Raw genomic sequence first — 12,986 nt, 5'->3', positions numbered from 1 at the left:
CCTTATTTCTCCCCTCATTTCCTGTGTAATATTGACCCACTGATATGCTTAATATCAAATAAATGAGGGTAACAACTAAACGTCTTGTCCTTGTCCAGTGAATCTCACATATAAGTGACACTTGAACTCAATTCGTAGTGTTTTTAAAGGACCACTACACCCATTTTTCATTTTCAACCGCAAATCAAGGTAGGGTAAGTGATATGTTTTGGTTAAAACAAAAGTTTTTTTGTTAAAAAGTTAAAGTCTATATTGTGATCGTTGCTATAGTGTTTGTTCAGTAACAGGAGCCTCCCTTTCTTTCCAGCTCTTTATTAAACTGAAAATACATTTTTAGGTAGGTGACAAAATTTCAGCCAATCAGAAGAGAGTACCCATTTATCAGCTTCATTTTTATAGTGTTCCAGTTCCAATTGCGTCTGCTCATTTCTTAGTGCCATCACTTCCAATTTCCCCAGTTTAATCTGTATCCTGTCTGAGTTCTCTATCCTGATTGGATAAAATTGGTATCCAGACCTGAAAATGCCTTTTCTGTTTAATAAAGAGCTGGAGAGACATGGAGACTCCTGTTACTGAACAAACACTATATAGCAATGAGTACTATCAGAATATAGAGCTATTCAACACATATTTAAACTAAAGAAAATCACTTGCCCTACCTTTAACGCCCTACTGGATCATACTACAGCGTCACACAAACGCATCAAAAGTAGCAGAACCACAAGCTTGAAACACGGCGAAGCGACACGTTTTGAGCTTGTTGATCTGCTACTTTTGCTATTTTGTATTCGGGGGAGGAAGACTAGTTGGGGAATGGTGATATTTGCCGCTGCACATGCTCCTATGGGCTGGGGGTGGAGACTTTCATCGGGGAGTGTTTTGAAACGGGTGGAGCAGGACGGTGGCACTGCGTCCGTCCTCGCGTAGGGGGCTCCTCACTGGCAGGTGAGCCAGTAGGTTACAGCCGCAGTGGTAACACAGACATGTGTGGGGAGAAATTCATTGGCAACAACAACTGAAGAGAAGAAAGTGGTAAAAATGCATTGGCTACTCTGAATTTAAAAACATATATAATAAATGTAATAAACTTTAACATTGTATTCATTCGAATAAGTTCCAGATTGCAGCTTTAACCAAAAAAGATTCATTGCTGATAAAGATGAGACTAGAATTGCAAATAAGCCAGGTGCAAATTACTGTAGGTGATGCATTCCAGATTTGTATAATAACGACACATATCATCTCCAGCAATCATCTTTTAATTATGTGCTGAGTTTACAGTCCTCCAAATGTACAACTTGTGACATTTACAACAAACATTTAAAGTTTATAGTATTTTTATGCAGTTACTGTGGATTACATCTTTATTTGGACGTGTCTTTAGAAGGGTACAAATCTCGATAAATAACCATTCATACCTGACAAAAGAGCCGGTTCTTGTGGAACCGGGAGATGTACAGTGTGGCATGTACAGTAAAGAAGGGTGCTAGTACAGTATCCGACATGCCGAGATCATGTGCACGTTGTCGAAGAATTCCAGAAGAACCAACTACATCACACGGTCAAAGTCATACTGTGTAATTCAAGTTATTTGTGATGTAATCCTTCACTAGTATGTTTTTCACAATAACTATTCCACATAAATATTCTTTTTTGAAAACTTCTAAACAGCATTTGTATCTGCCCGGTAACAGGAAGAGTGGGCACTAAGGAAAAGTAGGCACCTCAATGTAAAATTGGCTATTTTCCCTAAAATGTTAAAAGGATAAAAAGATATTTGGAAAATGGTCAGTAATGTAAAGTATACATGATTAGAACATGCTTGAACATTAGCCAATTAAGGCCTAATATATTTTTACAATTGCAACAAATTGCTACAAAACCTGTTTATCCAATCATTTTGGGCATAAACAAGAAGTTGAAGGATACATTTAGGTCTGATAATGATGTACCGTGCATTACTTCAGCCCATTTAATTTTTTAACATTTTGGACATATTAGCCAATTTTAGATCAAGGTGCCCACTCTTCTTGTATCCGTCTGCCCACGACACTCACGCCAATACGACGGAGGCACCAGAAATGTACCGGAAAGACATAGGGTGCGTTCGGAAATTGCGCACCGGAGCGCACTCGCCTATTAGTTTGTATTGGCCAGTGCGCTCAGTGCTGTATTTCCGAACGCACCCATAGTTTCTGACGATGTTGTTGATTCCCTGGTTTTGTTTCGAACTGAATTCTGGGAATCGCAGTTCCAACAGACCATAGACTAGACCAAGAGGTGTCGCCAAAAAAAAGACTACAAAAATGACTGTTACACAGTATGACTTTTTAAGTGGTTAATCATCTATAGGCGACTTTGCAATGGTACAAAGACAGTGACAGAGTGTCGACTGGTGCCTGCATTCCATTAGCCATTCTCACAAGATGAAGCGCTAACGCTGTAGCTAACGCTGTAGCGCACGGTAAACGTACGCAAAGCCCTAGTTGACCTACCGTCGCCTCCCCGACCCCCGTCCTCCTCACGGTCTACCCGCCCACCCCCCACCCCACCCTCACACACAATGTATTAACCCATTAAGACCTGAGGTCGATTCTACAAATGCCTTTTAAATCAGTAGTTCTCAAACTTTCAAGATTTTTCAAAAATGTCCAAAAATAGCAGATGTGCAAGCTCGACACAAAGTGACGTGCTGTGAGCTTGTATTTCTGCTATTTTTGAATAACCAACGCTAACATCTAAAATGACAGATGCTTTCCCGGTTTTATAATGGTGTTAAAATACAACACACACACACACACACACAGGAACGGTCGACGGGCATCGCTGAACGAACTCAACTAATGGTGTGTTTGCTTACAAAGTTCATACGCGACTCCTGCCTTTTTTCCACATTTGTGAGATCCCGTTCCTTTCCGATGATTCTAACGTCATGTCAACCCAATCACCCAGAGGAAGAAGACAAAATAAATAAACGTTGCTTTTGAGAGTTTCTGCAAACCACGAACACGAGAGGCGTCGTATCCAAGTGCGGAGCTTAGCCGAGTGAGTGGCCACGCCGAGCGGTGCGAAGCCCCTCACCGCTCAGCGCTGTTCGAGTTACATACCGATAGGCACATAATAAATAATACCTCCTCTGTTACGATCGTACTTTGGAAAACAATCTCGGAATAAGTCGACGTGGTTCCACATCTGGAGACGCTGACATGCTATGTTTTTTGGGGGAGGGGTTCAAAAACACATTCTACGTACGAGTATCTTGTGATTTGCTGAAACCTACAGTTGCCAACGTTTTCCTCTGTCAACCGGGCTGCGACAACAACGGTTGAGAACAGGAACAATGTGTGTCTGAGAGCGACAGCAGAATTTAACATCGGATTGAAATCTAAAGAGTTGACCCCGAAAGGCAAAGTGAAAAAAACAAAAACAGACATATCTTATTGAGAGGAGGCGGTTGTGGGTGGGCAGGCTGGACTTCAGAGTATGCGAGAAAAAGGGGGCGGCAGGGAGGGGGGAGGGGGGGCGGTAATATGAACATGAACACCGACACACCTTCAACAGGACTAAAACATGCACGTTTTTCAAGTCAACTGATATTCAAGCTACATGGGGACACAATTGGTCACATCATGATGAATGGCTGTTTTTGTTATTATTATTATTATTATTATTATTACATTTTTAAATAAAAAGAAAAACCTTTCTGCACACACAACAAGGTTGTTTTGTTTTTGTACATTTTTTTTTTTACTGGCGGGCTATTCGGTCGGTGGCATTATCATCCTCATCATCATCATCACAGCTATGGTCATTAAAAAGAGTGTCGTCTCTTCTTTATCTATTGCGGTTGACGTTTGTCTACGGCGCCTTTTGTTCGTCATAGAGATGCTTGTAGCGGGGGGGGACACATGCACAGGATTTGGGGGGAGGAGGGTTGTTGCGTGGGGTTATCGGCAGGGTTGGTGGTGGTGGTGGTTTGGGGGGTGTGAGGGGTATCAACTGGGTTGGTGGTAATGGTTTGTGGGGGGTTTGGTGGGATATTAGCAGGGGTTTGTGGAGGTGGTTTGGTGGGATAATAAACAGGGTTGGTGGTGGTGTTTTGGGGGTTAGGGTTGGGTATCGGCAGGGTTGGTGGCTGTGATTTTGGAGGATCGGCAGGGCTGGTGGTGGTAGTGGTTTGGCGGGGGTGGGGTGTGGGGGGGGGGGGGTGTGCTTGGGGCTTGAAGGGGGGGACAGAACGGGACAAAAAGCGACCGTCCGCCCGGCCAGCTGGCAGTTGAAGTGGGCGAGGGGGTGTGTGATACCTTGGCACATGACGATGGTGGGCACGGAGTGGCAGAGGGTGATGCAGGCATGGTGGGGTGTGGGTGTGGGGGTGGGGGGGGATTCAGAGTCATTTAGCTTTGGGCGGTGAGCCGCTGCTCCGTCAGCGAGGCCTGGTGCGACACCGTCTTGTTCTCGTGCGCTCGCAGCTTGGAGACCACGTCGATGAAGGCCAGGCCTTGGACCTCTTTGCTGAGAGGCTCTGAGGAGAGAGCGGAGAGCAACTGGTTTGTTATTATCGGTTCTACAGGCTGACCCTTTTTGAAAGATACACCCCCGAAAAAAAACACTCGACTGAATCTGCAGCATTCAATCATCACAAAACGACTTTTCCAGCATCACATTCAAGCATGAATATTGTGAAATATTAGTAAAGGATTATTTTCCGTTCAGGTTCGCTCCGTTCGGCGGATTTTTTTGTATCACTTCACTTCTCAGTCTGGTAATCATGCTATTTCCAAGGGGCGGGACCGGCGTGACGGGCACCCAGGCCACCACGGCTTCCGATTGGTCTGTGGTGCAGACACCGGAAGTGGCTTCCAATGTAAAATTAAGAGTCATTTCTTAAGTTGCCTACGTAATCGCTGAGGTTTGGGAATCCGGCTCAAACAGGATGATAGCCAGACGGGGAAGAGAAGTGAAAAAAATGCAATAAAAAACACGCTGAACGAGCGCCTCCGTCCGTCCGTCTGGATTCCAGGCTACTCGAATTGTTCTTTAAATCAGGAATGGTAATAAAGCCAAGCCCTGTGTGGTACAGTATGTCTTACCTGATCCCATGACTGAACAGATGAGGATCATAGAGTTGTACTTGATCTCCGGTGCGCTCCTGTCGTCTGACAGCAGTTTGTGCAGCACCGGCACCAAGCTGGATCCCACAAAGTCCTTCTCTGCTGCAACTGTAACAGGGGAGTAACGGTTAATCAAACAAATCCATATAATCAATTATAAAAAATATATACTATAATCGATGGAAAAAAACCTATGTCATTATAGTCAAAACGTTTCTACACACTTCAATACATGTCAACAACTGTGAAAATAGCTGTACAGTACAAGCTAACAATGTGCCGCGAAGCAAAACGCTGTGAGTTTGTAGATTATTTATTTACCAGTGACAATGCACATTAATCAACATTTCAGTTTTCACCTCAATGTAAATGAGCTAGAGTTAGCAAAGAGCCATCTGTAGTCCCTGAGCAGGTTGTTAAAAATAGTGATATAACTATCAATACACAACAAACAATACAATACAAGTAGACATAAGTGCAAAAGACAAAACTATTCCGGTATAAGATTTGCTATTTTCACACAAAAAAACAACACGCTTCTCAATTATTTGATTCATCAAAAAAGTAAAAGGATAAAATAGTCGCCATGAAAATAATGTATAATTGCAACCCTGAACTGCAGTCGCATCATCGTTAGAAATGAGTCCACAAAGTGCTTCTGAGCTGCAACTGGAATCACATCACTGAAAGTGTAGGTCCCTAACCTGACCTGAATTTCCATTTGGTTTCACTTCATTATCCAGTCTCAAAGTGCTCCCAATGCAGCTGGTTTACATCTGGTAATGGCCGTGGTGGTAAAAGTGCTAAAATGTTTTACTTAGATAAAAGTATCAATACTGCATGCAGAAATACTCTGTTACAAGTAAAAGTCCATCATTCAAAATTGACTTAAAAGTACAAAAGTATTGGCATCAAAATATACTTAAAGTACCAAAAGTAAAAGTACCCATTATGCAAAAAAATCTGCGGAACGGAGCGAATCAGTCTGGATTCCGGGTTAATTCTAGGGGTGCAAAATATGTTTTGCAGATCTACCAGCTCACAAAGCATGCATCGTGGCGCGTTGTGCGCTTGTAGGTCGTCCATTTTCAAATAGCCAAACTTTAAATAGGGCTGAAGTGGTTGATGTAGTATAAAGACCAGGATTACTGCATATTTTTTGTGAGGGTACCTACTCTAGGGGACACGGGGGGAACATGCAAACTCCACACAGAAAGGCCCTTTCACCAACCCCACCTAGGGTATGGGCACTGATGACGTGGAGGAGAGAACACGCCCCCAGCACCCACAGTATCCCCGGCGGGAATCGAACCCAAGACCTTCAAGCTGTGAGGCAACATCTCTACCGACTGCGCCATCGTGCCCCCACTAAAGATCATTCCGTTTGACACTACCTTTGATTGAGTTACTTTTCTTTCTCTTCTGCACTGTAATTATATTGTTATTATTTTGTACTTCTTTTGTGTTATGCATCCTAATGGCATCGTATAGCTGTGTTTCCTTTGCTTGATGTGCTATGTAAAGCACATTGAATTGCCTCGTGGTTGAAATGTGCTATGCAAATAAAACTGCCTTGCCGAAGAGGGAGTCCTCACAGAATTCATTGAGTCACCGAATCCGGTGTAATAATTGAACTCTGAGAGACAATGTCCTGTTTCAGCAGACTGTGGGTTTTCTTGAACCGCAAGAACGTGCAATCAAGCTAAAAATGATTAAACTATGATTAATCTTAATTAACAAATTACAAGTGTCATTAGTCACATCCACCTGGGACCTCAGAGATTGGTACTTATGTGTCATATTATCCCACAGCCATGGACGAAAGCTGCACTGGCTGGCTGTCATCGCTGTCTGGAGATGTGACTCAGAAATGTCATTACAGAACATAATCTCTCTGAAGGGTGACCTCCTTCCTCTGGAACTGGATATAAAAGCAACTGAAGTACATGGTGGGAAGTAACTAAAGAATATTTACTCAAGTACTGTACTTGAGTACAATTTTAAAGTGCAGTGTATGCACGTTTACTTGAGTATTTCCAATTAAAAAAGTAAAACGAATCTAAGAAGAAAATAATAGTCTGTACAGGCAGCTGCTGCTCCGAGTAATACATTTTTTCCCCCTGCCCTCCTTGTCAAATAGGATTTATTGGAAAATCGCGAGTACAAAATGAAAGGTAATAATGTGCTAAATAAGACAAGGTTTGGACCAGTGAATGGTCTTCCTTAGATGAAGGTGACCAAAGGTCCTGAGGAAGACCATTCCATTGCTTCATTTTAGACAATAATAAATATCACTCGGAGAAACAGCTGCCTGTGTGGACTTTTTTATTAGATCGCGTGAAAAAGTATACCAGTAAAAGATTATATCGTTAAAGGATAATTTCGCCCGACATTTTTCTTACCTTTTTATGATGTTATGATATCTTGGACGAGCGGTAAAGTAGAAAAAAATCATTACTCCATCCCGGGTCCGTCGCTAAAAACCCGTGCCTATGGGACTCTAAATCGCGTTATTTTAATAGCTTTTTCTTGTTGTTTTTTTGCTGAGATCTGATGTTCATAGTGAGAGAACACAATGGAACGTGATTGCCTTGAATGCGCTCCACCGGAAGTCTCGCTTTAGAAAGACTTCCGGTGGGGCGCCGGAAGTTTTATTTCTAAATTTTTTATCCCGCGATTTTTGTAACCCATATTTTTCACCCGGTGCCAATTTCCTAAGTGATCCTGGGCGCTACACCAGCCCTACACCAGCACTACACCAGTCCCCCACAGTAGGGAGGCCAGGGCCGAGCTCATGCTTCCTTCAGGCATGAGAGCCAACTGACCTTCTTGTCACCTGACAGGGGGGAGTTTCCCTGGTTGGACGTAGCGCGTGGAAGGAACACGTTATTCCAACCAGTTCCCTTCCCCTCCATCAGGCGCCCCGGCTGTCATGGGGGAGGCGGTATAGCGACCAGGATTACTACATGTTTTTGTGAGGGTATTAACTACCCTAGGAGACACGGGGAGAACATGCAAACTCCACACAGAGTAGGCCCTTTCGCCAACCCCACCTAGGGTATGGGCGCTGATGACGCGGAGGAGAAGACACGCCCCCAGCGCCCACAGCGTCCCCGGCGGGAATCGAACCCAGGACCTTCTAGCTGTGAGGCGACAGCGCTACCGACTGCGCCACCGTGCCTCCTCCGGAAGTCTTTCTAAAGCGAGACTTCCCCTCTCTTAGGCCACAGCGCGGGTTTCTAGCTGCGGCGGACCCGGGATGGAGTTATGACATTTTTCTACTGTACCACTCGTCCTAGGATATCATAACATCATAAAAAAGGTAATATAAACGTCGGGCGAAATTCTCCTTTAATGTCAGGCAGAAACCTCCCATCTCGGCCCGGACCGCTGGCGTAGCGGTCCGGGCACCTAGTCTCCAAAGTAGCCTGACATGGTTTGAGTCCCGATCCCTGCATCTCACTCTCCCCATTTCCTGTCAGCCTACTATCATGTCAATAAAGGCATAAAAGCCAAAAGATAAACCTTAAATAAAGAGAAACCTCCCATCTCCATATTTTAACCCTTTGTGTTTTTTTGTGAATTAATACCCTACTTGATGATCATACTACAGCGTCACACAAAAGCATCAAAAGTAGCAGATCTGCAAGCGTTGCAAGCTTGTAGATCTGCTACTTTTGATGCTTTGAGCGTGTAGATCTGCTTCTTTTGATGCTTTGATGCTGTGAGCTTGTAGATCTGCTACTTTAGGCGTTTTTGAATTTGAATCCAGAAAAGTAACAGTTTTGGACATATGAGGTTTCCACCCGACAGAGACGACAATATCAAAACTAACTTGCATTTAATTGAATCAGTTACACAGTATCACTTTTAAACGATGTGTCGTCATGCTGAACGTTTCTCACCCAGATCCAGAGCGGCGATGAGGCCCAGTGCGACCAGCGCCTCGTTCTGCATGATCATGTGTTCACTGGTCGCCATGGTCACCAAGTGCTTGACTCCGCCTCCTTGGATGACTGTTCTGACGACATCCTGTAAAACACACACACACACACACACACAAACCGCCTTGAGTCGTATCCCAGACAACACCAAAAAAGGAAACCCCTTTTTTTTCCTCTCCTCTGTTTTTGCCAATGGGGGCACCACCTCCTTTTTTGTGTAAAACAGGAACCCCTTTCTTCCGTCCACTTCCTCCCGGGTGCTTCTGTGTTTATTCCAACAAAAACAACGTCTTTATGGCAGTGGTGCTGACAGATTCTGCTGTTAGCAGAATCTATCTGGCACACTCACGCACTCTTATAGATAGATGGCTAGCCTGCTGCAGAGCCACGCCGTAAAAAAAAAATGCCTGAAAGTTCCCCCAGCAGAGAATTAGCTCACTGCTGTTTTGCTGCGTTGCTGTGTATCTGCCAGTGAGCGAACGCAGCATGAAATGTCTGATACTCTTCTCCCTCCTCCCCCCCCGCCAGTAAAAGGATTGTTGACTGATACATCAGCCTGGGTGACTAACAGGGTGGTCAATGGTTAGTGTGGGTGACTTAACACAATAGTTCTCAACCTGTGGGTCTGGACCCCCAGGGGGGTCCCCAGAAGGCAGTGAAGTGACAATTTAAGGACTTTTTAGCCCCTTTTAAAATAATACCTCAAGAAAATGGGGGAAAAAGAAGGAAAAAAATACCATTACTGAATCTAAAGTAATCAACAAACTATACTATACAAACTGGTGAAACATTGGCCAAATTGTCAAATTATATAAGAAAGAGGCAAACATTGTGAACATAGCCGATCTACAAGCTCACAAAGCCTCGCGTTGCGAGCTTGTAGATCTGGTATTTTCACAATATATATCTGTGGAACCGAGTCAAACTAAATTGAACGCATCAACTCCTACAATTCCAAGTGTTTGTCAGGGTGGGGGGTCCCCAGTTCTATTATGGGGGGTCGCTGCCTAAAAAGGTTGAGAACCACTGACTTAATCCATTCAAAGCATCTGTCATTTTAGATTTCTTTGGCTATTCAAAAATAGCAGATATACAAGCTCATAGCGCGGCACCGAGTGCCGTGCTATGAGCTCGTAGATCTGCTATTTTAGAAAAAACGTGAAAATGTGTGCAAATATTTGAATACATATATATTCTTTTTTTTAAAGCTAAATTTTTAAACTCAAATCTTTGCTTCTGGGGGGTCCTTGGAACACCATATTTTGAGATGGGGGTCCGCGGCCAAATACGTATCATTTTGGGGGTCCTTGACACGAAAAATGTTTGAGAACCACTGATATAGCAACATACTGTTAGGATTTAGAAAACATTTGTAGAATCCCCAGAAGCTTTGAGTTACAAATGTTTGCTTTAAAAATATATATATATATTGAAAGATTTGCACAAATGTTCACGATTTTTCAAAAATAGCAGATCTACAAGCTCATAGTGAGCTTGTAGATCTGCTATTTTTTTTTATAGCCAAGGAAATCTTAAAATGACACAGATGCGTTCCCGGTCTTAATGGATGACTTAAGACAGTTAGTAGTCAGTCAGAGAGGCTGACCTTAGACTTGCTGTGTCGGATGAGGGCAGACAGCAGTCTGTTGGACTCTCCCATCACCCCAGCATGGTCTTTGGCTTCACACCACTCCACCAGCCTCTCCACCAGCTTCCCGTTGGTCCCCAGCTGGTCGGCCGCCTCGGCTGAACGCACACGCGCACACACACACACACACGCACACGCACACGCACACGCACACGCACACGACAGAGAAGAAAAAAACTTAGCGCAGCAAGTGGTCGTATGGGTGTGGCCATGTGCATTTTCAGAGCATGTTTATTTCGATGATCAATCAATCGTAGGCATGTAACGATTTATCATAAATCGATTGAAACCGGTGACAATTTAAATCGATTTAATTAAAAAAATAGCGCGATGCAAACAGCAGAGGGCGCGTAAAAAAAGAGAGTAGAAAATACAGGATCTTCGTAAGAGAATTGTTACAAGTCATTTGCTAGTGTATTGAAAATACATTTTGTACAACACACCAGAAGCAAAGATTTGAGTTAAAAATGCTTGCTTTAAAAATATATATATATATAAGATTTGCAAAAAAAAAATCACTATTTTTCAAAAGAATTGCAGATCTACAAGCTCGTAGATCTGCTATTTTTGAATAGCCCAAAGTATAAAATAATGGCAAAAAATCTAAAATAAGACAGTATGTGTTCCCGGATTGAATGGGTTAATAAAAAAGTCCTGGGAAATATACCTTGCGTGTCGATGAGCATGCGTAACGTGCCCAGCAGTTTGAACTGGACCGGGGGCATCTCGGACTGCAGGAACTTCAGCACCACGTTCGACACGCCCGCAGACAGCATCTTGGACTTGTTCACCACTGCAGAGAGAGAGACGGGAAACAACAGCGTTCAAAACACCCAACCAACTACTTATATTAGAGCTAATGGTTCTCAAATCACTGCAGAGAGAGGAAACCACAGCGTTCAAAACACCCGTAAACACAGTGTTTACTGTATATTAGATCAGGGCGGTTCTCACATCACTGCAGGGAGAGGAGAAACAACAGCGTTCAAAACACTGTTTACATTAAAGAGATAGTTCACCCAAAAAATACCTTTTTTCTATCGATTGGTCACCCCATGGAGACTTTTTTTAGTTTTTGTCGCATTCCTAAGCCAATAATTTGATGACCCAGCGGACCGGTATTAAAAAAAGTCATTTTGGGGGTGAACTATCCCTTTAAGACCGGGAAAGCATCTGTCATTTTAGATTTCAACCACTTTATCCATTATTGTATACTTTGGCTATTTTTGAAAAATCATGACAATTTGTGCAAATCTTTGAATATATATCTATATTTTAGAGCGAACATTTGTAACTCAAATCTTTGCTTCTGGGGGTCCCTGGAACAAAATTTGAGATGGGGGTCCGTGGCCAAATAGTGGTCCTTGACATGAAAAGGTTTGAGAACCACTGATATTATAGCTAATTCTTTTCAGATTTAGATTAGTAAAGATTTAGAAGACATTTTGTAGAATCCCCCAGAAGCAAAGATTTGAGTTAAAAATGTTCGCTTTAAAAAAAAATATATATATATATATATATTTAAAGATTTGCACACATTTTCACGATTTTTTTCCAAAATAATTGTAGATCTACAAGCTCATAGCGCTATGTGCAGCGCTATGAGCTTGTATATCTGCTATCGATGTCGACATCTTCCAGACGGCAGAGATTAGCTCTGGACAGACAAATATAGACTTTGCGAGGTATAGCAGCAAACGAAACACAGAAGCTCTGTATATTTTTGTGAAGAATCACAGCACTGTGTTCTCGTTAAAAAATACCTCGAGTATTAAAGGACGTGTTTGGTTAGCGCTTGCAAGCACGCGGAGAAAGTGTGATGATGTTAAAAAGGGGATTGTGACGTTATAAGAGAGATACTTTGAACGCAGGACAGAATAATATGTTTTTCCATGATTATTCTTTAAGGCAAAGGTTCCCAAACGTTCTTCTCAATTTGAGACAGACAAGACCCAAAGTTACAAACACACACATTATGATTATTTTATTTAATTTAAGCCCTGTTTCAAAATAGTTAAAGTAGGAGCAAATCTCTTTTAAGTATTTTTTGCCTAATGTTCCCCACAGAATATGGATGCTGGAAGAGGTTAAAGCATATCTGTGATATTTCTTTGTCCCTGGTGGCGCTCTCCGCCAGCCAGCCAGCAGGGGGCTCACCAGGTATGGGTATCTCACCAGATATGGCCAGGTATGGGTATCTCACCGGGTATGGCCAGGTATGGGTATCTCACCGGGTATGGCCAGGTATGGGTATCTCACAAGGGGCTAGCATCCGGCTTG

General features: G+C 43.0%; 2 protein-coding genes across 3 annotated transcripts in view; one reads left to right on the top strand and one right to left on the bottom strand.

The window, feature by feature from the left end:
* The window catches only part of LOC308101768 (CD209 antigen-like protein A), a 170,865-nt gene that overhangs the window by 55,276 nt on the left and 102,603 nt on the right, over positions 1–12,986 (top strand). The gene's annotated exons all lie outside the window — the stretch shown is intronic.
* rap1gds1 (RAP1, GTP-GDP dissociation stimulator 1) overlaps positions 4,029–12,986 on the bottom strand; it is a 55,543-nt gene continuing 46,585 nt past the window's right edge. For both annotated transcript variants that reach the window (XM_080451228.1, XM_080451227.1), the window contains 5 exons: positions 11,374–11,499; positions 10,665–10,804; positions 9,020–9,146; positions 5,094–5,222; positions 4,029–4,525 (listed from right to left, as the gene is read on the bottom strand). In XM_080451228.1, coding sequence (XP_080307354.1) covers positions 4,398–4,525; positions 5,094–5,222; positions 9,020–9,146; positions 10,665–10,804; positions 11,374–11,499 — 650 coding nt within the window. In that variant the 3' untranslated portion in view covers positions 4,029–4,397. The remainder of the gene's footprint in view (positions 4,526–5,093; positions 5,223–9,019; positions 9,147–10,664; positions 10,805–11,373; positions 11,500–12,986) is intronic.

Source organism: Gymnoscopelus braueri (genome assembly GCF_963280865.1).
Source record: "Gymnoscopelus braueri genome assembly, chromosome: 15".
NCBI classification, from domain to species: Eukaryota; Metazoa; Chordata; class Actinopteri; order Myctophiformes; family Myctophidae; genus Gymnoscopelus; species Gymnoscopelus braueri.
Note: the sequence above shows the minus strand (reverse complement) of the source record. Positions and strands in the feature narration are given on the sequence as shown.